At 61.0% G+C, this 27,658-nt stretch overlaps 2 protein-coding genes across 8 annotated transcripts in view; both read right to left on the bottom strand.

The window, feature by feature from the left end:
* PUF60 (poly(U) binding splicing factor 60) overlaps positions 1 to 686 on the bottom strand; it is a 22,327-nt gene extending 21,641 nt beyond the window's left edge. For both annotated transcript variants that reach the window (XM_042020892.1, XM_042020894.1), the window contains exon 1: positions 585 to 686. In XM_042020892.1, coding sequence (XP_041876826.1) covers positions 585 to 611 — 27 coding nt within the window. In that variant the 5' untranslated portion in view covers positions 612 to 686. The remainder of the gene's footprint in view (positions 1 to 584) is intronic.
* Positions 687 to 2,135: 1,449 nt separating this feature from the next.
* On the bottom strand, positions 2,136 to 25,910 carry NRBP2 (nuclear receptor binding protein 2). Of its 6 annotated transcripts, XM_042020900.1 has the most exons (19): positions 25,446 to 25,533; positions 16,070 to 16,200; positions 13,380 to 13,502; positions 13,010 to 13,111; positions 12,794 to 12,883; positions 11,833 to 11,873; positions 11,654 to 11,748; positions 11,116 to 11,139; positions 10,765 to 10,908; positions 10,538 to 10,593; positions 10,181 to 10,276; positions 8,367 to 8,499; positions 7,720 to 7,822; positions 7,568 to 7,618; positions 7,200 to 7,335; positions 6,947 to 7,000; positions 6,338 to 6,401; positions 5,249 to 5,304; positions 2,136 to 4,486 (listed from the first exon to the last, which is right to left on the bottom strand). In XM_042020900.1, the coding sequence occupies exons 3-19, from the start codon at positions 13,485 to 13,487 to the stop codon at positions 4,418 to 4,420; spliced, it is 1,422 nt and encodes a 473-aa protein (XP_041876834.1). In that variant the 5' UTR covers positions 13,488 to 13,502; positions 16,070 to 16,200; positions 25,446 to 25,533; the 3' UTR covers positions 2,136 to 4,417. The 6 variants fall into 6 exon arrangements, with proteins under 6 accessions (XP_041876834.1, XP_041876831.1, XP_041876830.1 ...); XM_042020897.1 differs by lacking the exon at positions 16,070 to 16,200 and having other exon boundaries at positions 13,016 to 13,111; positions 25,446 to 25,910; XM_042020896.1 differs by lacking the exon at positions 16,070 to 16,200 and having other exon boundaries at positions 25,446 to 25,909.
* Positions 25,911 to 27,658: the final 1,748 nt, after the last annotated feature.

Genomic DNA, 27,658 nt, shown 5'->3' with positions numbered 1-27,658 from the left:
AGGGCCCAGGATAAGCACTGCCGTTCTTGCAGAGCCCGGGGATCTCATTCCCTGCACGGCCCAGGATAAGCACTGCCGTCCGTGCAGAGCCCGAGGATCTCACTTCCTGCAGGGCCCAGGATAAGCACTGCCGTTCTTGCAGAGCCCGGGGATCTCACTTCCTGCAGGGCCCAGGATAAGCACTGCCGTCCGTGCAGAGCCCGAGGATCTCATTTCCTGCACGGCCCAGGATAAGCACTGCCGTCCGTGCAGAGCCCGGGGATCTCATTTCCTGCACGGCCTATAGGAGCCATGACCGTTCCACGCAGAGCCCGAGGTCGCCTATTCCCGCTGCAGGCGGGGAGGGAACTGAGGAGAACCGGCTCAGGACCGGGAGGGGAAGCACCGACACCTCCCCCACAGGGAGAAGGCCGGGTCGGGAGCCCAGAACCGGAGGAGAACCGGGGGGAAGCAGCGCCGTCCCCTCAGAACCGTCACCCCTCACCCGCGGTTCCCCCTGGCGGCCGCCCCCAGCTCCGAGAGGAGCCCCGAGGAGCCGAGAGGAGCCGGCCCGGCCTGGTCCCGCCGCCCCATCGCCCCCTCACCAGCGCCATCGTCGTTGTCGCCGCCATCTTGTCCTTCCCGTCTACAGCACGCGGGTCTCGCGAGAGCTCCGCGGCGCGCGCGCGGGAAACGGGCAACAGGAGGTCCTCACGAGAAAAGGTATCGCGAGAGTTCGGGGATGTCATGTGACCCGAGCGGTTGTCAAGATGGCGCCGCCCAGGCGCGGTCACCGGCGGCGCGGCGAAGCACGGCCTGATATGATCCCGGGGGGATCAGGGCCCCAGCTCGGCTGTTGCGCACTTTAGCGCCCCTGGGCTGGTGCTGGGCCGGCAGTGCCCGGTGTCTCGGGAAGGTCCAAAGCTGCTGGTGCCATGGGCAGGGCTGTAACGGGCCGGGCCCTGGATAAGACGGGCTCAAACCGGCTAAATGCACTAAACCTGGGTAAACCCAGCTAAAACGGGACAAAACATGCTAAACCCGAGGGCCCGGCTGGTACCAGGTGGCCCTTGGTCGCAGCAGCGGGGGAAGAGCCGCGGGAACCCCCTCCCAGTACCGGCGGTGGGCCCCGGGAGGTGCTGGACGTGTCATGGGAGGGCGGATCGGGACCGTCTGCCGGGAACTGGAGTGAAATGTCCCTATCCCCATCCCGGTGTCTCTGTTCCCGTCCTGTCCCTTCTCTTGGTTCTGTTCGAGGGGCCCCAATCCCTGGTGTCCAAATTTCAATGCAGAGCCACGGCCAAACCCCAGCACAGGGAACGGAGCCGGGCTGGGAGAGCTGGGAATGTTCATCCGGAAAGGAGAACATTCCGGGGACACCTTAGAGTCCCTTCCAGTGCCTAAAGGGGCTCCAGGAGAGCTGGAGAGGGACTTTAGACAAGGGCTTGGAGGAACAGCACAAGGGGGAATGGCTTCCCGCTGCCAGAGGGCAGGGATAGATGGGATCTTGGGAAGGAATCCTTCCCTGTGAGGGTTGGGAGGCCCTGGCACAGGTTGCCCAGAGAAGCTGTGGCTGCCCCTGGATCCCTGGAAGTGTTCCAGGCCAGGTTGGACAGGGCTTGGAGCAATGGCACTGGTGGGTCTTGAAGGTCCCTTCCCACCCATCCATCCTGGGATTCTGTGTTTCTGTGCCAGGGGATGGAAGGGCAGCTCTGGGATGGCCCCACCTGATGTCCCTCCCCACGTGTGGGTTCTGCCTCAAAGACAAGCAGCCCCAGCAGGACACAGGTGCTGTCACACCCGGCACCTCCAGAGTGGAACTGGCACCAGGATCTTGTACTCCCACTGCAGAAGATACACAAGACTGAGGAAAACCCCCAAGGAATTCACAGAGCCCCCACGTTTTATAAAGGATTTTGGGAGTTTGGGCCGCTAAAGTTCACCAAGGGCAGGGAATTCCAGGGTCAGAGAAGCTGTGTTAGATCCTGTTGAAGCCATGGATTCATGGGAGGGGTGCATTAGGGAAGTGCCAAGGAGGGGCTGGAATGTCTGCGGCCCAGGGCGGGTCTGCTCTGGGGGGATTGGCAATCAGCAGCTGTGAGGTGTTCCCTGAATCCCTCCTCCTTGGTTTCACTGGAGTAAGGAATTACAAGCAGTTTGGTGCAGAGCCCTCCAGTGGGACTGGCTGCTTTATTGATTTGTCAGGTTGGAACATTGGCACAGCTGGGGATGCAGCACAGGCTGGGAATGCAGCCTGAGCGAGCCAGGAATGCAGCCTGGGCCGGGAATGCAGCCCGAGCTGGCAGTGCAGCATCTGAGCACGGATAAAATCCCGGTGGGATGCAGCCAGAGCGACACCACAAAGCGCGAGCAGTGCGGGGCAGGTGGTGCCACACAGAGGTCCAGCAGAGAGTGGAACATCAGCACGAAGCAGGATGCCAGAGGCAGCTTCCCATGGCACAGTGGGAGCAGCAGGAGCAGCACCAGCACAGAGCACTGGCATGGAACACCAGCACGGTGCAGATCACCAGGACAGCACCAGAGCCGGATTCCCACAGCGCAGCAGGAGCAGCACTGGCACAGCACAGAGCAGGATGCCAGAGCTGGATTCCCACAGCACGGCAGGAGCAGCAGGAGCACCACCGGCACAGAGCACCAGCAGAGAGCAGGATGGCAGAGCCAGCTTCCTGTGGCACACCAAAAGCAGCAGGAGCAGCACTGGCACAGAACACCGGCACAGAGCAGCACAGAGCAGGATGCCAGCGACAGTTCTCCCTGGCACAGCAGGAGCAGCACCAGCACGCAACACCAGCAGGATACCAAAGCCAGTTTTCCCTGCACAGCAGGAGCAGCACTGGCACAGAGCAGTGGCATGGGGCACCAGCGTGGTGCAGATCACCAGGACAGCACCAGAACCGGATTCCCCCAGCACAGTCTGAGCAGAAGGAGCAGCACCAGCACAGCACACAACAGGATGCCAGAGGCAGTTTTCCCTGGCACGGCACAGAGCACTGGCACAGCACAGCGCAGGATGGCAGAGCCGGATTCCTCCAGCACAGCAGGAGCAGCACCAGCACAGAATGCCAGCATGGAACACCAGCATGGTGCAGATCAGCAGGCAGTGCCAGAGCTGGACACCCCCAGTACAGCGGGAGCAGCACTGGCACAGCACAGGATGCCAGAGCCAGTTTTCCCTGGCACAGCGGGAGCAGCAGGAGCAGCACCAGCACAGAGCAGGATGCCAGAGCCAGTTTTCCCTGGCACAGCAGGAGCAGCAGGAGCAGCACTGGCACAGCACAGAGCAGGATGCCAGAGTCAGTTTTCCCTGGCACAGCAGGAGCAGCACTGGCACAGCACAGAGCAAGATATCAGAGCCAGTTTTCCCTGGCACAGTGGGAGCAGCAGGAGCAGCACTGGCACAGCACAGAGCAGGATATCAGAGCCAGTTTTCCCTGGCACAGTGGGAGCAGCAGGAGCAGCACTGGCACAGCACAGAGCAGGATATCAGAGCCAGTTTTCCCTGGCACAGTAGGAGCAGCAGGAGCAGCCCCGCACAACTCTTGGACAGAGAAAATTCCTGTTTGCACTTTTCCCCACGTCAAGGACGTGTCCCTTTGGCAAAGGGCAGCATTGGGGTGGTGACGGTGGCAATTCCCCCATCTCCAGGCTAGGGACTGACATTCCAGTCACTGCAGGAGGAATGGGAGGAAGAGGCACCAGGGCTTTCTCCTGAAGATGCCAAGGGATTTTGGAAGGCTGTAGGAGAAACTGGAGAATGACAAGGATTCTGTGGAGCATCAGCGAGATTCCTGCTGATCCACGTGTGTGGATGCAGGTGGTGGGTCAGGATTTCTGGAATTTCTTCTCAAGCCATATCAAGTCCAGTTCACACAGTCCCAGCTCATCGTGAGGATTCTGAGCACAGGCAGCACAGTGGAGACCTTAAACCTGGAGAAACTCAGGATTGAGACTGGAATGTGGCAGATGGGAAGCTACACCAGGGTTTTCCAAGCCTGCTCCTCCCCTCCCCTCAGCAAGGACCATTCCAGATGGCAAAGAGGGAAAAAATAGCTTTGGGACCTGCAGCAAGAAAAGCCGATCATTCCCAGAGGGAAACGGATCCGGTTGGGGGTTCCTGCAGCAGTTTCACAAACCCCACCGGGAAGGGGCTGCTGGGGGGTGCTGCCCACTCCCCCACACCTCCCCTTGGGAGCAGGGACCAGAACATGAGTCCCAACATCCCAGGATGTAATTCCTGGTGTTTGCCGAGTCCTCTGTCAGCTGTTGCCTTCCCAGAGCACGGATTGGGCAAATCCCCCTCGGCCCAAGGCCTGGCCAGGTGAGTCCTGCTGCAGTTCGGTGGGTCGGGAGCCCTGTGGGATCCTCCAGTCCGGCACCTTAATCCCCTGGGAATGGGGCTCCAGTGGGTCCCCGGCACTCACAGGGCTTGGGAGCGGTGCTTGTGGAAGGCGCTCTCCAGGAACATGGCCAGCTTTTCACAGTCGTCCTGAAATCCAAACGTGCCAACAGCTCCCTTTGCTGGGCTATCCCAGGTCCCTCCAGCCTCCCACAGTCCCAATCCCAAGCCATTCCTGGGGCAGGTTTGGGGTCCCCAGGTACAGGACACTGAGGGGCTGGAGCATGTCCAGGGGAGGGAAGAGAGCTGAGGAAAGGAGCGGCTGAGGGAGCCTTGGGGGCTCAGCCAGGAGCAAAGGAGGCTCAGGAGGGACCTTCTGGCTCTCCACAACTCCCTGACAGGAGGGTGCAGCCAGGTGGGGATCGGGCTCTGCTCCCAGGGAATGAGGGGCAGGACAAGAGGAAATGGCCTCAAGCTGTGCCAGGGGAGGTTCAGGAGGGATATTGGGAAAATTCCTCCTGGAAAGGGCTGTGCAGCCCTGGCACAACTGCCCTGGGCAGTGGTGGAGTTCCCATCCCTGGAAGTGTTCAATAAACGTGTGGATGTGGCACTTGGGGATGTCATCAGGGTGACCTTGCATGTTTGGTCACAGGTTGGAGTCGATAATCTTGGAGGTCTTTTCCAAACCTAACGATTCTGTGATTCTTTAAGTAAGGAATCAGCCTCCTTCCCTGGGGGCTCCCACTCAGAATTATTTAAGGTCCAGCTAATTAACATTGCCGCAACAGGCAGTTCCCCTTGGAGCAGCTCCTGGAGCAGAGTCCGGAGGGAACAGGAATCCAACTCCTGCCTGTGAGGGGCCAGTGCTGGAGGAGCTCTGTGGCTCCAAATTGGGGGACAGCAGGGACTCACCTCGTGGATGAACCCATAATGCACCAGCTCTGTGGCCAAATCCTTGGAGTTATCAGCTGCAGAGACAAGGAGCAGGAGAACATGAACATGGATACAGCTCGTGGAGCTCCTGTACCTGGGAGAGCCACAGCAGGAGCTGCTCATCCTGGGAAAATGGGCCAGGGAGGTGGAACAAGGTTCCCAAGCACCCAGAACACAGCTCAGGACAATGTGTCACTTGGAAAGGTTTTGTATGGCTCAGCAGGGAAAGCCCCAGGACAGTGCCTGCAGCAGAGCCCGCAACGGGCTGGGGAAGGAGCAGCTCCCAGCTTTCTCTGGGGATTTTGTCTGTGAGGCAGCCCTGGGGCTCTGGCTGCATGGCCTTCAGAGGCTCCTGATGTTCTGGGAAGGAGCTGGACCTGCCCCTTTCCTGGGCCCCCTCAGAGGAGGGTCCACCTTTCCATTGGAAAAGTGTTGGGGACACTGTGCCAGTGCTGGGAATGAGAGCAGAGTGCACCACGGGGACCCCAAGAACTGCCCTCTGTGGGTCCTGGTGGGAATGCAGCTCTGGAATGGCCATTGGATCATCCACTCACTGCCCTCCCAACTCTCACTTTATGGGCAGGTGACTCCCTCATGCCAGAGGCACCAGCAAAAGGGCCAGGTGGGAAAGGGCTGGGACCACAAGGGAGAAAGGAAAGAAGAGGAAAAAGGAAAGGATAAAGGAAAGGGGAGGTAAGGAGAGGGAAGGGAAATGAAAGAAAAAGAAGGGGAGGGAAGGAGATAGGGAAGGAGAAAGGGAAGGGAAGGAGAAAGGAAAGGGTAAAGGAGAAGAAGGAGAGAAAGGGAGGGGAAGAAGAGGAGAGGAGAGAGGAGGAAAGGAGAAAGGAAAGGAAGAGAGGAAAGGAAAAGAAAAAAGAGGAGGAAGAGAGGAAAGGAATGGAAAAAGGAGAAGGAGGAGGAGAGAGGAGGAGGAGGTGAAAGGAAGGAAAGGGAAAGGTTGGGAAGCTGTCTGGGAAGCTGGCACATTCCGTGTCCAACAGAGCTTAATCCCAGCAGGGCCACAGGATCCCCCAGCATCCACACCCAGCATTCCCTGCAGGAACGTACTGGGCAGCAGGTCATAGCTGAGCTGTCGGTGCAGTTTGTCCTCCAGGATGAGCAGGAGTGTGAGCTGCAGAGACAGGAGAGAGTCTGCTCATCCCAGCCCCCCCAGAGGCACCCGGAGGTGCTGGGACTGCGGGAATGTGGGAGCTCTCGGGCAGTGCTGGTGCCCTGGAGCAATTCCAGCTCCCTGCAAGTACTGGGCTAGAAAAAACGGGAGTCCAAAGGTGTCTGGAAACACCAGGGACAGAGACATCCAGACACTCAAGGTCTGTGTCCCACAGGCCAGGGGAATTCGTGGCTTCTTTGGGAATTCTTTCATTGTACAGGACAGGAGTGAGTTCTTTGGGTACCACGGAAGCTGGCTGAGACCATTTCCAGTCAGACTTCCCAGTACCATTTCCCAGTCTGATATCCCAGGCAGGTTTCCCTTTCCCATTTTCCAGTCAGATTTCCCAGTCTGATTTTCCAATCCCATTTCCCTGGTCCCATTCCCCAGTCCCAATCCCATTCCCAATCCCATTCCCAGCCCCATTCCCAGTCCCATTCCCAGCGGGATGTGCAGGGAGCAGGTCTTTCCCAGCGCCGGGAGTGGGTCAGGATCCGGGTACTCACGTGCCACTGGCTCTTGTCCTCGTTCAGCTCCATGTTGCACTGCATCTGCACCACCTGGAAAAGCCCAGCTGGGGATCAGCTTGGACAGGGCCCCTCTGGCTCTGGGGCCTTCCCAAGCAGGACTTTGGAATTCCCACTGAAACCCTGTAATTCCTCTCCCAGCTCTCACCTGGGCCATGGCTAACAGGAGAGGTGTCCCTGCAGCAGGGATGGAGACCAGTGAGGAGCTGTCCCCACCTGGGTCTGGCCTTACCTTCCTGGTCTCCACATCAAAGGGCTCTGGCGTGGGAGTCTTGGCTTTCTGAGGATCCTCCTGGGGCTGGGACAAGGCACGTGGGAGGGCGTGGGGTCTGGAGACAGCGAAGTTCATCAGGGGGTAAATCCCATTCCTGGCACAGACACAGAGGGAGGACACAGAGCTGATTCCATCCCCTATGGCCCTGGCAGAGCTGGCTCTGGAAGGAGCAGGGGTGGGCAGCTCCCCGAGCCTGGGGACACCACAGGGACGAGGCACCAAGCACAGCTGGGGACAGCACGGACAATCCCCTGTGCCCATCCTGGCTCCACATTCCCTGGGGAGCTGAGGCAGAGCTGGGAGCAGAGCTGGGAGCTCCAACCCACCTGACGTCCTCCAAGAACTTGTCGAGCTCAAGGAAGGAAACCTCTGAGTACCTGGGCAGGGAACAGGACAGGAGGGTTCAGGGGGTGAGGGGCTGCTCCCCACGGCACTGGGATCTCCAGGCTGGATGCTGTGGAATCTCCCCCATCCTCACCTCCACTGTGCCCCGGGCCGACCCTCCCTGCGGATCTCGGCCATCACCATGTTCAGGTCCAGCTCCTTGATCTTCTCCTCCACCACGTTCTCTGGCATCAGATCTGGGGCAGAGGCACAGCGAGTTCAGGGGCTGGGGGATCCTGCAGGGTGGGTCCTGCAGCCCCTACTCCAGGGAGGGGATGGGAGTCACCGCCTCCCTCCCCAGGCTCTGCACATGGAATCACGGGACGGTTTGTGTGGGAGGGACCTTAAATCCCATCCAGTTCTATGCCCCTGCCATGGACAGGGACACCTTCCCCTATCCCAGCCTGCTCCAAACCCTGTCCAACCTGGCCTGGAACACTTCCAGGGATGGGGCAGCCACAGCTTCTCTGGGCAACCTCTGGGCCTCCCCACCCTCACAGGGAAGGATTCTTTCCCATTATCTCATCTATCCCTGCCCTCTGGCAGTGGGAAACAATTCCCCCTTGTGCTGTCACTCCATCACTTGTCCAAAGACCTCTCCAGCTCTCCCTTTAGGCACTGGAAGGGGCTCTGAGGTCTCCTTGGACCCTTCTCTTCTCCATGGTGAACATTCCCAGCTCTCCCTGCCTGGCTCCTTGGGAGAAGATGAGCTCAGAGATCCGGGTGGTCCCGGGCACTCACACTGGTGGTTGATGAAGCAATGGGCTGCCAGCAGCTTCAGGGAATGGACCTCGAAGAGCACCCGGTGGAAGAGGAGGTTGTGGGCGGTCGGGCGCTTGTCCGGGTTCAGGGTCAGGCAGGACAGGATGAACTCCTGGGATCAGAGCAGGGGCACGAGCTGGAACAGAGCGGGACATGCCCCTGCTCCTCTCACAGGAGCATTTCACACAAGCACAGAACCATCACAGGAATCACTGAGGCTGGAAAAGAGCTCCTAGACCATCGAGTCCACCCTGTGCCCGACCCCCACCTTGTCACCAGCCCAGAGCACCGAGTGTCCAAGTCACTCCTTGGACACCTCCAGGGGTGGGGACTCCACACTGTCCTGGGCAGCCCCTCCCAAGGCCTGACCACCCTTTCCTTGAAGAAATTCCTGCTGATGTCCAGCCTGAGCCTCCCCTGGCACAGCCTGAGGCCATTTCCCCTTGTCCTGTCCCTGTTCCTTGGGAGCAGAGCCCAACCACCCCGGCTGCCCCCTCCTGTCAGGGAGTTGTGCAGAGCCAGAAGGTCCCCCCTGAGCCTCCTTTGCTCCAGGCTGAGCCCCTTTCCCAGCTCCCTCAGCTGTTCCTGATGCTCCAGACCTTTCCCCAGCTCCATTTCCTTCCCTGGACACGCTCCAGCACCTCAATGTCCTTACCTGGGCACCCCAAACCTGCCCCAGGACTGGAGGGGCCCCAGCAGTGCCAGCACAGGGGTCACTGCCCTAGGCCTGAGGTCACACTATTTTTGATACAATTTCCCAGGAAATGGAACCAAAGGGCTCTTTCTGCAGCAGGAGCCCCAGGACAGGGAGCCACAGCAGAATTCCAGGTGGGCAGAGATGGGAAGTGGGTCCCCACTGGCCCCATCCCGGGTGTGAGCCCAGCAAAGGCTGCAGGAGAAGGGGCAGGACCAGGATCAGCCCCAAGAGCAGGAATGTGGTGGTGGGAGTGGGGAAAGGGCAGGATGAGCAGCGGAATCCAAGGGATCTGCCCGTTCTGCTCACTGAGAGCAGAGGAGCCAAATCTTCCGCTGCTCCTGCAGCTCCTGCCGTGCTGCTGACAGGGAATGGGCCAGGATATCTGGGATAGATCCAAAAGTGATCCCAAGGTGGGCACCCCTAGACTGGACCCCTCAGAGCCACCTGCCCCAGAGACCCTCGGGCGTGACTCCAACCACTCCCGGAGCCGATGCTCTGCAGAGGAGACTCCCTGGCTCTCCCAGGTCGTGGGAACTGTGGGATCTAAGGGGCAGGATTTACTGTGGGATGCCTCGAGAAATCCTGTGATCAAACAAGAGAATTTGGGGAATGTACATACTCATTATGGGATGTCTTGGAGACTGCCAAAGGAAGAGGAAGGGGGGTTGAGTGGGTCAGGGAGGATGGACGGGTATCAAAGGTTCCGGCTGTTCCATGCCTTCCTCTGGCTGAGCCCGAATCCCAACTACCCCCCCAAACTGCCCTGTCTCCTTATTAAACTCTGTTCCCAAATATTTGTGGGGCAGCTTGTTCTCTGTTCCCTGGGATCCATGTGGGCCTCCTGAGGAGGTGAGGAGTGAGATGGAGCTTGGGAAGGGGGCACAGATACTCAGGAGACTATAGCTCTGAGGGAAAACGGGCACTCATGGTACAGGGCCAGACCCCACCTGCACCTACTGGGAACTGGCTGGATTTGCATCCAGGAGGGATGTACGACAGGGATTTACCCCCAGGAAGGATGCAGGGTGGGATTTACATCCCAGGAGTGGTGCAGGACAGGGATTTACCCCCAGCAGGCTCCTCCAGCTGCACTCACCCGCATGTTGGGATCATCCAGGGAATGCCGGGCCCGCGCGATGGCCTCCTCCGAGACCCGCGTGTCCCCGTTGGTCTGGATCTCCAGCACGGCCATCTGCGAGAGGAAGCACGGCCAGTCCATGGGGGCTTCCCAAAGGACACCCCCGGACAGGGCAGGGACAAGGGACACCCTGGACAAGGGACACCCCGGACAAGGGACACCCCTGGACAAAGGACACCCCTGGACAAAGGACACCTCCCAACAAGGGCCACCCCTGGACAAGGGACACCTCCCATCAAGGGACAGCCCCGGACAAAGGACACCCCGGACAAGGGCCAGGGTCCCACCATTCCCAGGGTCCATCCCGCTCCGCACCTCCAGCGCACACATCCCGAAGGAGAAGATGTCCACGGCTGTCCCATCTGCCTTCTCTGGAACACGGACCAGGACACATCAGGACAGAGCCTCAGGCCTGGACCCCCACCTGGAGACCCCCGCCCCATGCCATCCCTGTAGACACTTCCTCCTGCCCTCCCCTGTTCTTCCCTGCCCGTGCCCGACCCCCCATGTCCCCCTTTTCCCCCGTCCCAGCCCCCACTCACGGCCATATTCCGGAGGGAAGAAGTGCAGGTTCCGCAGCTCCTCCCGCTCGATCCGGATGGGGCTGCGGAGATCGTCCGGGAGCGCTGGGGGGGTGAGACGAGGCAGGGTCTGAGGGAGGTCTGTGTGTGCCCACCCGTGGGGGTCTGAGGGGATGAGGGGGGATCTGTGTGTGCCCCTGCCCACCCCATCCCAGGAGACCCCTCCGCTCCCAACCCAGGAGCAGCAATTCCTAGAGGGATGAAGGTCCCCCCCTCCCCTGTGTCCGGTGCCCCACTGGTGGGGGCTCAGGGGCCACAGGGGGGTGTCCCCAGGGCAGGGGACATGCTGGAAGGTGGCCATGGGTCACTCACCATTGGCAAACACCCGGTGCCAGACTGCCGGGCAGCGCCAGAGGGAGCCGGGCATTGGGGAGGCAGGAGGGGACAGAGAAGAACAGGTAATGCCAAGGTTGGCACCCCAAAAGGGACCCCACAACTCTTGGGGCTCCTGCCCGGCTAGGACCCCCCCCACACCCCACATGACCCCTGCCCCCTTCCTCCTGCCAACCCCCTTGGACCCCTCAGACCCCCTGGGACCCCCTCGGACCCCCCTGGCCCCCTCAGACCCCCTGGGCCCTCATGGACCATCTTGAACCCCTGGACCCCCCAGACCCCCTTGGACCCCTCAGACCCATTGGACCCCTCGGACCCCCTCAGACCCCCTTGGACCATCTCAGACCCCCCAGACCCCCTTGGACCCCTCGGACCCCTTGGACCCCTCGGACCCCCTCAGACCCCCTTGGACCCCTCAGACCCCCTTGGACCATCTCAGACCCCTCAGACCCCCTTGAACCCCTCTGACACCCCCAGACCCCTCCGGACCCCTGGGGTGGGGCCGGCGCTGCCCCACCGGAGCCGATCTTGATGAGCCCATTGTGCTGGATGAAGATGGTGTCACTGGTGAGGTTGCCGTGGATGATGGGGGGCTCACAGGAGTGCAGGAAGCTGGGGGGACACAGGGGTGTCCCGAGCACAGCCCACACCCCCTGGGACCCTGCGGGGCAGGGCAGGGAGCCAGGGGAGCCTCACCTGAGAGCCGAGAGGATTTGGGTGCACCAGCGCTTCCAGGCCTAGGGCAGGGACAGAGCTCCGTCAGCCAGGACACACCAGCACCTACGGCCAGGCCAGGGCTTCCCACTCCCTCCCAGCGACAGGGACATCCCCCTGTGCCCTGCCAAGGCTCAGGGTCCTTCCCACCCCTTCCCAGTGACAGGGACATCCCCCTGTGCCCTGCCAAGGCTCAGGGTCCTTCCCACCCCTTCCCAGTGACAGGGACATCCCCCTGTGCCCTGCCAAGGCTCAGGGTCCTTCCCACCCCTTCCCAGCGACAGGGACATCCCACTAGGCCCGACTAAGGCTCAGGGGTGTGTCCCACACTGTCCCACAAAAGCAGCCCCTGTTCCCTGCTCAAATGACTCCAGCAAATGGCTCAAGGCTGCAGGAGAGCTGGGAGGGACTTTGGACAAGAGATCGAGGGACAGGACAAAGGGAAAAGGCTTCCCACTGCCAGAGGGCAGGGATGGATGGGATATTGGGAAGGAATTGTTCCCTGTGAGGGTGGTGAGGCCCTGGCACAGGGTGCCCAGAGCAGCTGTGGCTGCCCCTGGATCCCTGGCAGTGTCCAAGGCCAGGTTGGACACTGGGGCTTGGAGCAGCCTGGGACAGTGGGAGGTGTCCCTGCACACGGTAGGGGTGGCTCTGGATCATCCCACAGGTCCCTCACACCAGCCCTGGGCAGTGGCTTTGCAGGGGATGCTGGTCCCTTGTCCCCAGGTGCCAGCCCTGGGCAGTGTCACCCACTGCAGCCACTCCCAGCTTGGAGCCAGTGGGATCCAGTTTGGGCTACCCTGGGGTCCAGCAGGGTCCCCATGTGACCCAGGGAACAGCAACCCCCACCTGCTCTGCCCTGTAAGATCCCAGAGACCCTCCTGGGACACGGCCAGAGCCACCCGCTCCAGCTGGACCCCCTGTCGTGCTCCCGGGACCTCACCCGGGCATTCATGGCCTTGTGGTTCTTCTTGGTTTTCTTCAGGAACTGCTTTAGGCTCCCTGAGGACACGTACTCCGTGATGAAGATGACCTAGCAGGGGACAGGGGGTCAGCTCCCCCCAGCCCGGCCCCACATGGGGAAGGGAGGCCCAGGAGCAGGATGAGGAGCAGAGCTGGGATCCCACCTGCTTCCCCTGTGCCCCCCCAGACCCCCTACCCGTGCCTTCAAGTCCTTCACATCCAGCCAGTACTTGTGGAGCTTCACAATGTTGGGGTGATCCACCAGCACCAGCTGCTCAAACATGGTCTTGATCTTCTCCTGGGGGCCCACAGAGCACAAGGGAGGTGTGGGTCCTGGGATGGGGCAGGACAGGGGAGGTAGTGGGTTCTGGGATGGGGCAGGACAGGGAAGGTGTGGGTTCTGGGATGGGGCAGGGCATCCCAAGGGCTGGGGACATCACAGGGACACTGGTCTGCGGTGCAGAGGACACTGGAGCCGCCTTTGAGGGAGCAGCCAAGGAAGGCCCAGGCCCATCCTGCCAGGCTATGCCCCACCCAGGAAGGTGTGGGGGGTCTCAGGGTCTCACCTCGTGTGCTTTGAAGGCCTTCTTGTCAGTGAAGAGCAGCTCGTTCCACACCACCTCCACGCCCTCCTCCGTGTCCATGGCCAGGAAGGTGCTCTGGATGCCGGGCATGTTCCCCTGGTTCACCTGGGGGAAGGGAAGGCTTGAGGAACGCACTGAGGGGACGGGGGTGGCCTGGGGGAGGATGGCACCACCTGCTCCACAGGCAACTCACAAAAGAAAAAAAAAAATCCATTTTCTTTTGTCTGTGGCACAGGAACAGCTCATCCTGGCCTGATCAGCCAGATCTTACTGGTTTATCTGACTGGTTTATCCACGGCCCCAGCTCCAGCCACTTCTGGGAATTCAGAGGTTTTCTGACCACATGAACCCACCCCTTGGGTGAGTACCTTGTGACTACAGCTTTGTTGTGCAATCCCCTCTGTGTCACTGGCAGAGCAGTGGCACGTCCAGAGTGATTGATACTGACACTTCCCAGAGTAAAACATAAATAAATAAATACAAAATAATAAATAAATCAGCCTGAAACCCGATTCCTGCTCAGGAAAAGCAGAGCCTCCATGCTCTTACAACACTCCCTGCCATGGCAACATGGGACTGTCTTACAAATAAAGCTTTTTTGGAATTAAGGTGCCTGGAGTGGCCGCAGAAGAGGCTCTGGCTGGGAACTGGAGCGTGGAGCAAATCTCCAGCTGGTGCCTGTCCTTTGGGAGCTCTGGGCCAGGAGGGAGCAGGAGAACCAGCCCTTCGAGCAGGTCCCAAGCTGGCCCCTCTGGCTTTTCACTGGGGGTGACAGTCACGGGCCCCACTCCTGCATACAGGTGGGGACCTGCCCTGCCCCCCCAGCCCAGAAGCCGTGGGGGAGCCACCCGTACCTGCACTGTCCAGGGAAAATCAGAAGGTGTGGTCAAACCAAAGCCACCACATCATCTCTGAGCATCCTGAGGAGCCTGCATACAGCCCCCAGATCTGTCCAAGCACTTCCTATCCCCAGAGGTCACAGATCCCCATCCTAGGACCCCATGCAGAGCAGCTCTGTGGGTGTCACCTCCACAGGTGACATCCTGCAAGGACCCTCCTGGTCCCCAGACCAGCCACGACCACCAGGACCCACCTCCAGCCCAGGTAAAACCCACTCCAAGGCACCTGGCTCAGACTCCCACCCCAGGACAGGGCTCCTGCCTCCCAGCAGTGGTGCCTGCTGCATCCTGACCCGCTGCATCCTGACCCACTGCCTACCCCAAAGCATCCCTGGGGAGTGGGACTGCAGCCCCACCTGCTCCTGCCCCTTCCTGTGGGGTTGGGGGCACTTTCAGGGCTGGGGCTGTGCCCCCATCAGGCCGAGCAGGGGCACAGTGCCCACTCCATCTGCCATGCCACGGGAAGCCAGAGAGAAAAGGGGGATTGTCCTGCTGCTCCCGGGGCAGGTACTGGCGTGCTGATGGTGGGGCTTGGGGCTCAGCCCACGGCTGGGGCTCAGGGCTCATCCTGCTGCCAGGGCTTGTCCTGATGCCAGAGCTGCTCCCACTGCTGGGGCTCATCCCACTGCCCGGGTTCGGGGCTCGTCCTGCTGCCAGGGCTGGTCCCTGCGGGGCTCGGGGCAGCCGTAGGCGCTCAGCACCCCCAGCTCATTAGCAGGGCACGCCCAGGCAGTTCGTGGCCCAGTTCGTGCTGCGGCCACACAAAGCACCTCTGTTCCTTGTTCTGCCCGGCACAGGCTCCACGTGCTCCGCAAAAAGCCCAGCACGGACGGCCAGGGACTCAGCCACAGCCTTCCCAGTGATCCCACTGCACTCACAGCCAGAGTGGGAATCACAGAATCGTCTTGGAACCACAGACTTTGGGTTGGAGGGACCTTAAAGCCCATCCTCCCTGGTGACGCACAGCAGGAGCCCGGGGGTCCCTCACAGCTCCGAACAAGCTGCTTTCAGAGCCTGAGGGGGATCCCGGTGCTCAGGGCGCGGGCAGTGGATCTACCGGGCTCCGGGAGGCTCTGGAACGTGACGGGGAGGAGGAACCTTCCCCGCTCCGTGCGGACACGAACGTGTTCCGTCTTGAGCTGAGTGGGAGCAAAGCTGATCCCCACCAGCTGCTCCCGCTCCGAGCTCCGGCCCGGCCTCCATAAATAAATAAACGCGGCATTTTCCGCACAGCCTGACTGGGGCAAAAGGCAGCGGCGCGGGTCTCCGTGGTTATCCCGCGTGGTTATCCCCCCGTGGTTATCCTCCGTGGTTGTCCTCCGTGGTTATCCCCCCGTGGTTATCCTCCGTGGTTATCCCCCCGTGGTTATCCCCCCGTGGTTATCCTCCGTGGTTATCCCCCCGTGGCTATCCTCCGTGGTTGTCCCCCGTGGTTGTCCTCCGTGGTTATCCCCCGTGGTTATTCCCCCGTGGTTGTCCTCCGTGGTTATCCCCCGTGGTTATCCCCCCGTGGTTATCCTCTGTGGTTATCCTCTGTGGTTATCCCCCCGTGGTTATCCTCTGTGGTTATCCCCCCGTGGTTATCCCCCCGTGGTTGTTCCCCGTGGTTGTCCCCCGTGGTTGTCCGGGGCTCCCGGCAGCTCCGTGCGCTGCTCGTGGTGAGCACCAGCGGAACCGGCGCCTCTCCAGCGCCGGGCTGGGACAGTCCCCGCTGCCAGAAAGGCTCGACCGGCGCCCGGAGCGATCGCTGGGGACGGGGCAGGGCGGGTTTACCAAAGATCAGGTTGCAGCTTCCACTCAATCGCTCCCTTCTGAGGTTTTCTCGTCAACGAGGGCTGAGACAGGCACGGGAACGGGCTCGGGGATGCAGCTCTGGGGCCTGCGAGAGCAGCTGGTGGATGGGGCTGGGAATAACGGGGAGAGGAGGTTTTGCTCCCATGGCAGGGCGGTCTGTAAGGTCCCTTCCCACCCGAACCATTCCACGATTCCCCGCTCACTCCTTGTGCCACCCCGACATTTGGTGCCGGGAACGGGCGGGATTTGCCGGCCCTCGGGGCTGAGCAGTGAACGCGGCGTGCCTGGAAAACCTCTGCAGAGTGAATCCCAACCTGGCCTGTCCACTCCAGCGTCCCGGGAGCTGGGTGACAGGGAGGGCCGTGTCCGGCTCCTCGTGGGACACGGGAGCAGGGAGTGCCGGGCACGGGGACACCCCGCGGGCAGCAGGGAAGGGGGGAGTCCCTGCGGGGGCTGCTGGCGCTGAGCCACCCCTGCCCCCCCAAACCTCGTGTCCCCTAGCCCTGACCGAGGCTGTGCCCCGCCGTCCCCGGCTGTGGCCCCAGGCAGGGCAGGGGTGGCTGTTGCAACATAGAAATCGCTTCAGAAAACATGGGAAAGGAAAAAAATGAGCTGAGAGGGCTGAGGCCCCAGTCAGGGACACCTGAGCTGTATCCTGAAGGTCCCCAAAGGTCCCCACAGGGACCCCTCTGTGCCCTTGCCGTGCCCCTCTCCCGAGCTGGGAACACATTCCAGGCTCCCAGGCTCTGCTCCCAGCTCCCAGCTCCTGCTTCAGGGGCCCCATTCAACACCAGAAGGGCCACCTGCAGCCCCTCTGTCCCCAGGGAGGGAACTGGGACCAGCAGCAGCCCTGGGCAATGACAGATCCACCTATCCATCAGCTGGCAGGAGCACTCAGGGCTGGGGACACCCACGGGCCCTGCGGCTCTGCCAAGGAATCCGCGGTGCCAGACAAACCTGTTCTGTCCGTGAGATCCTGTTACACAACGAGCAGGTGAAGGGAATGCACGAGATGGAAAATACTTTGATTCCAGTACAGCATTTGATCCTGTCTCTCACAAACCCATGATCTCAGCACTAATTCAGCCCTGTGCCCGACGGGCTGAGGAGCCCCAGCTGAGGGCAGGGAGGCACGGGGTGAGCTCTGCCACCGGCACAGCTCACCCCATGCCACCTGGTGCCACAGGCAGGTACTGGTGACCAGTTCCATCCTGGAGCCTCGAAGAAGGAGCAGAGCTGGGGCACAAAGCAGCAGGGCCACTCAGTCAACCAGAAAAACCACCCCAGTGCGGGGCTGTGCTCCCGGCCTGGGAGAGCGGGCAGGGACAGAGTCAGGGACAACCTCGCAGGATGGGCAGTGGCAGAGCTGCCCCACCCAGGGCAGGAGGGTCTTTCCCAGGAACTCTCCCTGTCACAGAATTATCAAAGTCCAGTCCAGTGGGTAGGAAGAGACCTTAAAGCTCATCTCCTTTCACCCCCTGCCATGGGCAGGGACACCTTCCACTAGCCCAGGTTGCTCCAAGCCCTGTCTGACCCGGCCTTGGACACTTCCAGGGATCCAGGGGCAGCCACAGCTTCTCTGGGAAATCCATTGCAGCACCTCACCACCCTCACAGGGAGGAATTCCTTCCCAATATCCCACCTAACCGTGCCCTCTGGCAGTGGGAGGCCACTGTCCATTCACAGGAGATTCCTGCTGCACAGGGGTCCCTGTGTAATCCCACGGACAGGGATCCTGCCTCTCCCAGCGGGATCTTGAGCAGGGCTCCTCGGGAACACAGCTGGAGGGTGCCCCAGCCCATGGGTGGGAGGGCTGGAAGCCTTTGCTTCCCTCCATGCCTACAGCTGCCCTTCCCTCCTGCCCAGCAGCTGCTGGAGCAAACACTGTGATCCCTGTTCTCTGGCCACTGCTGCAGGAAAGGGACAGAGGAGTATTTTTCCACTGCCCAGACCAGAGCCAGGAGAGATCCTGCATGGGGCAGTACCAGGGTTGTTATTTCCTGGGAGAAGCCATTCCCTGCGCACGCCTGGAGCCTGGAGCAATGTTTGCTTTACCCCCAGGCCCTGCATGGCCCCGGGAGGGGACACAAACCTGGGGTCAGCCCCAGCCCAGCACTGCCCAGCCCTGGGAGGTGAGACAAGCCCAGCACCCTCTCCCAGGAAATGGGGCTGGCAGTGGTACAGGGCTCTGCAGGATCCAGGAGGAAAGGGAGAGGATCCCAGTGCCAGCCTGCACTGGGCAAATGGAACCCAGAGGGGTTGGGGCAGAAAGTGGGAGCAGGGGATGCCCAAGGGGAGGATGAGCAGGTGGTACCCCATCCCTGGGCATCCTGTATCCCATCCCTGTGGACATGCAGTGCCCCATCCCATAGGCTTCCTGTGCCCTATCCCATGGGCTTCCTGCACCCCATCCCGTGGTTATGCTGTGCCCCATTCCATGGGAATGCCATACTCCATCCCACTGCACAGGCCCCCAGTGCCCACCAGTCCAGCCCGGGGATAAACACCCAGGGAGCCTTTGCAGTGCTCAGCCAGGATACACCAGAGTGTGCTGGATGAGCATCCGAACCCAGCGGGAAGCTGCAGCCAGCAGCCTCTGTGGGCCGGGCAGGAGCAGTGACCAGCAGGAATCAGCCCAGCTCAGAGGAATTTGGTCTGGTTTCCCTGTTTTTGCCCGGCTAACCAGCTCAGCCATCAGCAAAGCAGCTCCAGGAAAGCCAAGGAAACCCTTGGTGACCAGTCTGTCATCTCTGCAGGAAGCTCTGCCACAGGTTTGCTGTCCAACTGCTCAGTGAGGAGCTAACCCGCAGCACTCCAGCAGCTTCATCCGTGCTGTAACACGGCCTGGGACACCCCCAGGCCCAGCAGTGGAATACAAAACCCTCTGGGACTGCGAGAGGTCTCTGGTTACAGCAGAGGAAAAGCAGGAAAGAGCCAAGGGGCACAGAGGGGGCTCAAGCCTGCAGGACTCGGCTGCGACATCTGCGCACTGCAAACAAAACCACCCCCTTGGGAAAGCGAGGGAAAGGGCCAAAAAAGCTTGGATAAAGACAGGAAAGGGAAGAAAACATGGCAAATGCCAGTAATTGTAACAGTTCGGGTGGGGGGAGCACAGAAGGAACGGTCTGGGAGCTGAGGAGCTGCATCCGTTTGGGAAATGGAGGAGAGTCAGGACACAGGGACTGCCTTGGAGCAGGCAGAGAGCACCGGGCTGCAGCCAGGAGTTCCTGTACAGCACAGGGATTGGATAAAGGCACTGCAGCCAGGAATTCCCTTGCAGGATAGGAATGGGATAAAGGAGCTGCAGCCCGGAGTTCCTGTACAGCACAGGGATGGGATAAAGGAGATGCAGCCAGGAGTTCCTGTGCAGCACAGGGATGGGATAAAGCAGCTGCAGCCAGGAATTCCTGTACAGGATAGGAATGGGATAAAGGAGCTGCAGCCAGGAGTTCCTGTACAGCACAGGGATGGGATAAAGGAGCTGCAGCCAGGAATTCCTGTGCAGGGTAGGAATGGGATAAAGGAGCTGCAGCTAGGAACTCCCGTGCACAATATGGATGGGGATAAAGGAGCTGCAACCAGGCATTCCTTGCAGAATATAGATGGGGATAAAGGAGCTGCAACCAGGCATTCCTTGCAGAATATGGATGGGGATAAAGGAGCGTGCTCCTGCATGAAAAACCACAAGTTCCTGCACTGAAGCCTCACTGCGGGCTGACATCAACTCCCTCCCCAGCAGCGAGAACAAGGCACAGGATTGTTGTGGCCGGGTAAGATCCCGAAGGATTAAAGGCTCCGTGAAATGGAGAACGTGGCACGAGGAGAGCGGCCCTGAGGCACCATCCAGAACAGGCCCCGCACCGCCCACACGAGCTTGGAGGGTGATGGGGAGGACTCTAAATCTGGCACAGCCAAGGCTTGTTCCCTGCCAGACCCCCGGAGCACGTGCTGGGGACAGAAATCCACTGTCTGCTTCCAGCAACATTTATCTACTGGTGAGTTTTCCACTAGAATTCCATTTCCTCTTGGTTTATCCTCAGCTAGAAGCCTCTGGGGTGCCCCAAAACCTCTGTTCAGAGCACAGTCAGGGTGAAGCCTTCACTGTCCTAAAGTTGGATATTAACCCCAAATTCTTGGCTATTAACCCTAAAGTTTTGGATCTTAGCCTAAATTCTTGGACATTAACCCTAAATTCTTGGATATTAACCCAAAAGTCTTGGAAGTTCACCTGCGAGATCAGCTGAGCTCGGCAGAGTCACCCCAAACTCACCCTGCAGAGTTCACCCGCAGCAAACAAAAGCTGCAGAAGCAGAAAGAGGCAGGAACAAAAGAGATGGCAGGAAAAGAAGGAGCCAAGTCCTCCAGCTGATCCCCCCCGTGCTGGAAAAGCTCCTCACAGCTCCGCATGCTCCGAGCCCAGATCCCTGGGGACGGTTGGCAACAAAGCAGCTTTTAAAAATAACCCTGTGGCAGATATTGCATAGTTGGAGCCTTCCCAAATCATCCACCATGGAACCAGCGATCCCGCTGCCAACTGCAAACCTCATTAATGCCTAAAAATGGGAACCCCCTGCACCTCACGGGATTCCAGCACTTACACTATTTTTCCATGTTTTGTTTTTGTTTTCTGATCTCTGGGAACCTACAGCAACACCCCAAAACCTCCCTCTCTTGCTGATTTTTCCTTAAATCACTTTATTTTCCTCAAATTCTGCTTCAGCACTTCTTCTCTGCATTTGAACTGTCGTTTCACTCTTTCCCTTCTTTCATCCTGCTGGATGAATTAAAGCTCATAGTTGGAATTGTAGAATCCCAGGATGGAGTGGGCAGGAAGGGATCTTCAAGACCCCCAGTGCCACCCCGTGCCATGGACAGGGACACCTTCCACTGTCTCAGGACGCTCCAAGCCCTGTCCAGCCTGGCCCGGAAAACTTCCAGGCATGGGGCAGACACAGCTTCTCTGTGCCAGGGCCTCCTCACCCTCAGAGCCAGGAATTCCTTCCCAATATCCCTGCCCTCTGGCAGTGGGAAGACATTCCCTGTGTCCTGTCCCTCCATCCCTTGTCCCCAAGTCCCTCTCCAGGTCTCCTGGAGCCCCTTTAGGCCCTGGAAGGGGCTCTGAGCTCTCCTCAGAGCTTCTCTTCTCCTGGTGAACACCCCCAGCTCTCCCAGTCTGGCTCCAGAGCAGAGGGGCTCCAGCCCTGGAGCAGCTCCAGGGCCTCTCTGGACTCTCCAGCAGCTCCACGTGCTCCTGATGTTGCTCCCCAGGGCTGGGGCAGCTCTGCAGGTGGAGCCTCACCTGAGCAGGGCAGAGCGGCAGAATTCCCCCTTCCCTGCTGCCCACGCTGGGGGGTCAGCCCAGGGCACAGGGGGTTTGGGATCCCAGTGCATGTGGCTGGGGCATGTCCAGCCTTTCCTAGCACCCCCAGGTCCTTCTCCCCAGGGACTCTCTCCAGCCAATTCCCCCATCCTGTGTCTGTGCTGAGACCCAACCCAGATGCGGGAACTTCCCTTGCCCTTGTTGGACTTCACGAGGTTCCCTCGGTCCCACCTCCCCAGCCTGCCCAGGTCCCTCTGGATGCCCCATCCCTTCCCTCACCGGAGTCCAAGGGCGCTCCAAAACAAATCCCACACTGGAAGCAGCAGCAGAATTATGAGCAAGAGACAGCTCTGGGGTTGCTTAGAGGAATAAATTACAGGAACAACTCCACAGTTCCATCCATGAACCACAGCTGAGCTTTGCCACAGCACACACCACTCTCATCCCAAGGGGAAGGCCCTCAGGAACCCAGAGCATGAGGGCATTCCCACAGGGAGCACAACGGGCAGGACTGACAGGCGCCGATGGGTGGGAGAGATGAGGGGGAGGATGTGGAAATCACGGCCTGAACCCAGAAAATGTGACAGATGAGCATGGTGGGACCAGCACTCGTGACCAGCAAACACCTGCTGGTCACAAGCCCCCCCCCACCCCCCCTTTCTGGGTGGATTGAGGGTTTGGGAATGCAAACCAGCAGGGATAAACCAGACTCATCCCAGCACGAGGTGCTGGGGCTCGGCCACAACCCCTGCTCAGACCAGCAAAGGTGCAAAACTTTTCACAGGAGCAGAAAACCAAGTTTCTTCTCCCTTCTGCTCATATTCCCCAGGGTGGGTGGGAAAAGCAAATGAGGTCATCAAAGCAAGGCTGAAAGAGCCCCGGTGTTCCCACGTGGAAAATTCTGCGCCAGCAGCAGTTCACAAACAACAGGAGAGCACTGAGAGGGGCAGGGCAGGGCAGGGCTGGGGCTGTGACACCGCGAGGGCCACAGCGCTGCTTCTCGTCACACCTTGTCCGAGTGCTGCTGTTCCCTGAGCTGCTCGCAGCAACCTGTGACTTCACATCCCCGAGGAATAAATGATCACAAACAGGCAAAGGAGGTTGGGAGGGGAGCTGGTTCATTCCGGGGGGGGGCAGGGCAGGCCCAGCACAGCCCTGTGTGTGAAAACAAGGTGCAGTCCTTGTGCCCACACCATCAGTGAACAATACTGTTAATGTATCGGACACTGCCTTTCAGTCTGCAGAACCATGGAACCATGGAGTGGGTTGGGTTGCAAAAGCCTCTGAGCCCACTGAGTCCATCCATTCCCCAAGGCCACCACTGACCCACGTCCCCAAGTGCCACATCCACAGGGATGTTAAATCTCCCCGGGGGTGGGGACTCCACCACTGCCCTGGGCAGTGCTGGGCAGCCCTTTCCAGGAGGAATTTTCCCAATATCCCACCTAAACCTCCGCTGGTACAACTCGAGGCTGTTTGCCCTTGTCCTGTCCCTTGTTCCCTGGGATGAGCCTGACCCCACCTGGCTGCACCCTCCTGTCAGGGAGTTGTGGAGAGGGAGAAGGTCCCCCCTGAGCCTCCTTTTCACCCCGGGTCAAGCAGGGCACCTGCCCCTGCTCTGTTGGCATTCCAGCTTCAAGCTCTGCCCACCAGGACGCTCCCACCCTGATGGCCCTGCTCTCCAAACCAGAGATCGGGCACAGCTCCGGAGGTCCTACACAGGGCTTGACTCTTCTCACAAAACCAGATTAGGGAAATAAATTATTACAATGACTCTTCAGGAGAGTGAGGGAAGCTCCCTATGGGTACAAATCCCGGGAGTGCTGAGGGCAGTGAGAGGAGAGCAGATCGGCAGCACTCAGCTCCTTCCTGCACGTCATGAAGCATCTGTGAATTTGCACAAACACGGCTCTTCCACAAAGCTTCCTCCACTTGGCAATCAAGGAGCCTTCCTGCCACTCCAGCTCTCCTGGAAGAGCTGTCCTGCCCTTGGAAAGGCCAACCCACCCCTCCCACTGCTCCGGCTGGAAAATCCCTGTGGATCGAGAGCACGGCACAGAGACAGCAACCCAAAGCACTCGTGTGGAGATGGCACTGGGGGGTTTCCACTACTCCCACGCCTGCACAGGAAGATGAACCCCCTGGGCCAGATCTGAGCATGGCGGCACCGCTCCAGAGAGCTCCTGCACAAAATTAGTGTTGAAATCCTCATTGTTAAACACCACTGTTTGGCCAGAACAGACGGAAGGAATTTTCCCATTATCCCACCTGAGCCTCCCCTGGCACAGCTCGAGGCCGTTCCCTCTTGTCCTGTTGCTGTTCCCTGAGAGCAGAGTCCAACCCCCCCCGCTGCCCCCTCATGTCAGGGAGTTGTGCAGAGCCACAAGGTTCCTCCTGAGCCTCCTTTTCTCCAGGCTGAGGCTCCCAGCTCCCTCAGCTACTCCAGACCCTTCACAGTTCCATTCCTGTGTCTGCACGTGCTCCAGCTCCTCAATGTCCTTCTCTTCACCAGTGTCAGGGTCAGGATTAGGCACCCTGGTGTGGGGAAGGTGTCTTCCAGAGAGGAGGAGGGAGCAGGAATGGGGGGAGGGGGCTGTGTGGGTGTGGAAGCACCTGGCAGCACCGAGGGATGGAAGGGCAGGTGCTGACGGCGCTGGCAGGAGCAGGTTATCAGCCAGGAGCAGGTTATCAGCCAGGAGCAGGTTACCAAGATCTCAGCAAAGCCCAGACTAGGAATTCAGGCTGGGAGATGCAGCCGCAGGCAGAGCTGAACGCTGGGGCCGGGTCCTTAACCGTGGAGAGGGGAGATAACGGGAAGAGAAGCAGTTCGGCCTTGGATGGGCCTTTTCCCCTTCGGGTGCTGGCAGTGCCTGACGTGTCTCTCCCTCGGGGCTGTCCCGCCCCTGCTGGGGTCAGGATTCACCCACTGACTCTGGTCCCCGCTCCTGGGTGCCCTGACAGAGACAGGGTGATTCCAGCCCCATTTTTCGGGAGATGGTCCCGATGCTGTGCCCTGGCCTAGGAAGATGAGCTGAAGTGAACTAACCCCCTTCTCTGGAGAGGAGGAACCGGATTCTCCGGCCCTGAGGGTGGGCTGTGAGGGCCGGCCCCGACACCCCACCATTGACCCGGCCAGTCCCCGTCCCCGCAGGAGCTCCGGGCCAGCGCCCAGGGGTCACCATCCTGCGACCTGTGTCGCAGTCACCGGGCACCGCTCAAGGACCCAGACCAGCAAAACCCTCCAGGACACCCCAGCAGCCCCGCGGGACGGCTGTCGGCAGCCCAGCACGGCTGGTCCCGCGGGCATCGAAGCCCTGCGCTGCGGAACGTGCCCGGGACTGCCCCGGTGCCCCGGGGCACACCGCGGCTTCCCACACAAGGGCATGGCGAGCCCAGCCCCTGGGCCCTCCCAGTGGGGCACAATGAGCCCGGCTTCGGGCATCTGGCACCGTGCACTGGGACGCGATGAGCCCGACTCCTTGCTCCAGACACCCCAGACCAGGGCACGGAGAAACCCGGCTCCTTGCACGGAGCACCCCCCACCAGCAGCCGCACCGGGGCACGATGAGATCGGCTCCCCACGCAAGGGCATGGCGAGCCCGGTCCCCGCGCACCTGGGCACAATGAGCCCGCTCCCCGCACCGGGCTCCCCGCACCGAGACAAGGCGAGCCCGGCTTTCCACACCGGCACACCCCGACCCGGGCATGACCGAGCCCGGCTCCCCGCGCCTCCGGCCGCCCCCGGGGACTCGCTCCCCGCGGAACCGCTCCCCGCATCGCCCTCCGGCCGCGGCCATCGCCGTGCCCTGGGCACCTGCGGGCTCTGCCCGCGCCCGGGGACTGCGGCCGCCCCGGCCCCCGCGATGGGCGAGGGGTCGCGCTGGGCGCCCCGCACAGCCCGGGGCCCCGCAGGGCCCGGCGGCGGCGTCCCCATCCCCATTCCCCGGCATCCACATCCCGTCTCCCGGCGTCCCCCTGCCCGGCATTCCCATGGCCGCCCTCCGGCGTTCCCGTCCCGCCGCGCCCGGCTCCCACCTGCTCGCGGCGCTTCTGCCAGCGGCCGCAGGGACTCTCCTCCAGCACCTCGCTCTCCTCCTCGCTCTCCTCCTCCTTCTCCTGCGCCAGCCGCGCGTCCGGCTCCGGCACCGCCATCCCCGCCGCGAACCGCGCTGTGCAGGCTGTGCCGAGCTGTGCCGGGCGGTGCCGAACCGTGCCGAGCCGAGCTGTGCCAAGCTACGCCGAAATGTGCCGGGCTGTGCCGAGCTCTAGTCCGATCCGATCCGCTTTAATCCGACACGAGCCGCTCCGAATCACGTCGAGCCGAGCTGATGCGCGCCGAACCGAAGAGAAGCGAAGCGAACGGAACCAAGCTGAAGGGAACGAAACGGAGCCGAGCCGAGCCGCACCGACCCCAGCGGCACCGCACGGATCTGCACCGTCGTGAGCCCCACCGCGCTCTGCCGGTGCCGCGCGGGGCTGGCCCGGTCTCGTCCCGCCCCGCTCCGGACGTGCGGCCGCGCACGCCCCGCCCCGCCGGGAGGGGCCCCCGCACCCCGCACACCGCCGGCACCCCCGGCACCTCCCGCACCCCGCACCGGGATGCGCCGTCAGCCTCGACCCTCCCCGGGGCCGCCCAGAGCGTGTCCGTGTCCTCCCCCCGCTCCCCGCAGGACTCAGCGCCGCCCCCGCCAGCGCCCGCCGGTTGCCCCCGCCCGGGGCCCCGGGGCTTGTTCCACCCCTCGGAGCCGCGTTCCATGCCGGTGGTGCCGCCTTGCCCAGCCTCTCCCCGGTCGCTGCCCCCTCCAGCCCCGTCTCGGGGGGCTCCCATCCTCCCCGCTTCCCGCAGTCGTCCCTGGACGTGCCAGGGCCACCGCGGCATCTTCCCGAGCAGCCACTGCTCCGCGCGAGTGCCGGGGGCTGGACCCCTGCAGGACCCCCTCGCCGGGCTCTGGGCACCCCGAAACGGCTGGACCAACCCCCACCCAGCGCCCAACAGATGTTTTCATTCTACTGAGAAAGTGTCTGGCTTGTTGGATGTTTTTTTTTCTTTTTCTGGCCGTCTCCAGTTACTCTTAGCCCGACCATGCGTTGTCCCACCCTTCTTCCTTGCTGTACTGGCGCCTGGCTGGGTTTGGGCACGTCCTCCCCCTCCAGCCTGTGGCTGCTCTGACCGCCGTGGTTAACCGAGGGGACCGCAATGAGGGTGGCTCTGGGCGAGGTGACACAGGAAGTGCACACAGGTATGGTACACAACATCCCGCCCCTGACACAGGAGAAGGGACACAGGAGGTGTTTCCTGGTGTGGGCCACCACCAGGTTCTGCTGGGCCACCGACTGGGCTGCTCTGACCGTGCCACCCGGGTATTTGGTGCCTCCAGCTACAGCCCTGTGGCACTGCCATGGGCACTGCCAGGGCCCCGTGGTGGCCCCGTGTCTGAGCCCACCTGGGTGAGTCTGTGCTGTCACTGTCAGTGCAACCCGAAGCTGGCCGTGGTAAAGGCTCCCCCATCATCACCCCCTGGGGCACAGCCACCTCCTGGCACCCATCCAGCCCCACTGCACCCCTGTGCTCTGTGTCTGTGCCAGGTGCCACAAGCTCCCACGGTGGGTGACCTTGTCCCGTGTGTGCCACACAGGGCTGGAAGGGAAGTCAACCCCTGGTTCTTATCATGGGGAAGTCTGGGAATAAGTTCAAGGACGAGGAATAAAAATGTTGAAACCAAACACAAACCACACACCACACCCAGGCACCTTTCCCATCTGCTGCATCTTCACAGCCCCCGTAGCACTTCTGTGACCACTTCCCAGCCTCAGCTGGCTCCAGTTCCCAATGGCACTCCTGTGACCACCTCCTGTCCGTGGCTGACTCTGGTTCTCCGTGGAGCTGCCTTTCATCACCTCCAGCACCCCCTGAAAAGGGATGAACAATGAGTTGGCAGAGTTTGCTGATGCCGCTGAAGTTTCTGGGTGGTTCAGCTACAATGCTGGCTCTGGTGGTGCAGGGAGGGGTGGCAGAGGTGTGGACAAGCTTTCGTGTAAAACCAGTTACTCAGCTGGAGAACACCTGAGCTGGGGACATGCAGGGCTGGAGTTTGGGGCCGGCGTGGGCATGGGGAGAGGCTCTTCACCGTTCCACACCTCATTGTCCTTCCACAACTCCCTTTTCCTTTCCTGGGGAACGCACAGCAGGGCACATCTGTCCTGCCTGTTCGTTCCAGGCATGTCATTCCACACGGGGAGGCAGCTGG

Source organism: Corvus kubaryi, unplaced genomic scaffold (assembly GCF_017639235.1).
Source record: "Corvus kubaryi isolate FWS band 111438036 unplaced genomic scaffold, C.kubaryi_AGA036_p1.0 37063, whole genome shotgun sequence".
Classification (NCBI taxonomy): domain Eukaryota; kingdom Metazoa; phylum Chordata; class Aves; order Passeriformes; family Corvidae; genus Corvus; species Corvus kubaryi.
Note: the sequence above shows the minus strand (reverse complement) of the source record. Positions and strands in the feature narration are given on the sequence as shown.

What these genes read in the sequence shown, in the direction of transcription:
- NRBP2 (XM_042020896.1), bottom strand. Translation starts at nt 25,562, where the DNA reads ATGGCGGTGCCGGAGCCGGACGCGCGGCTGGCGCAGGAGAAGGAGGAG. An exon ending in GCACCGGGTGTTTGCCAATG is followed by an intron (nt 10,909 to 11,115) that starts GTGAGTGACCCA and finishes TCATCCCCTCAG; the next exon opens with ACCCCCACGGGTGGGCACAC. An exon ending in AAGTTCTTGGAGGACGTCAG is followed by an intron (nt 7,336 to 7,567) that starts GTGGGTTGGAGC and finishes TGTCTGTGCCAG; the next exon opens with GAATGGGATTTACCCCCTGA.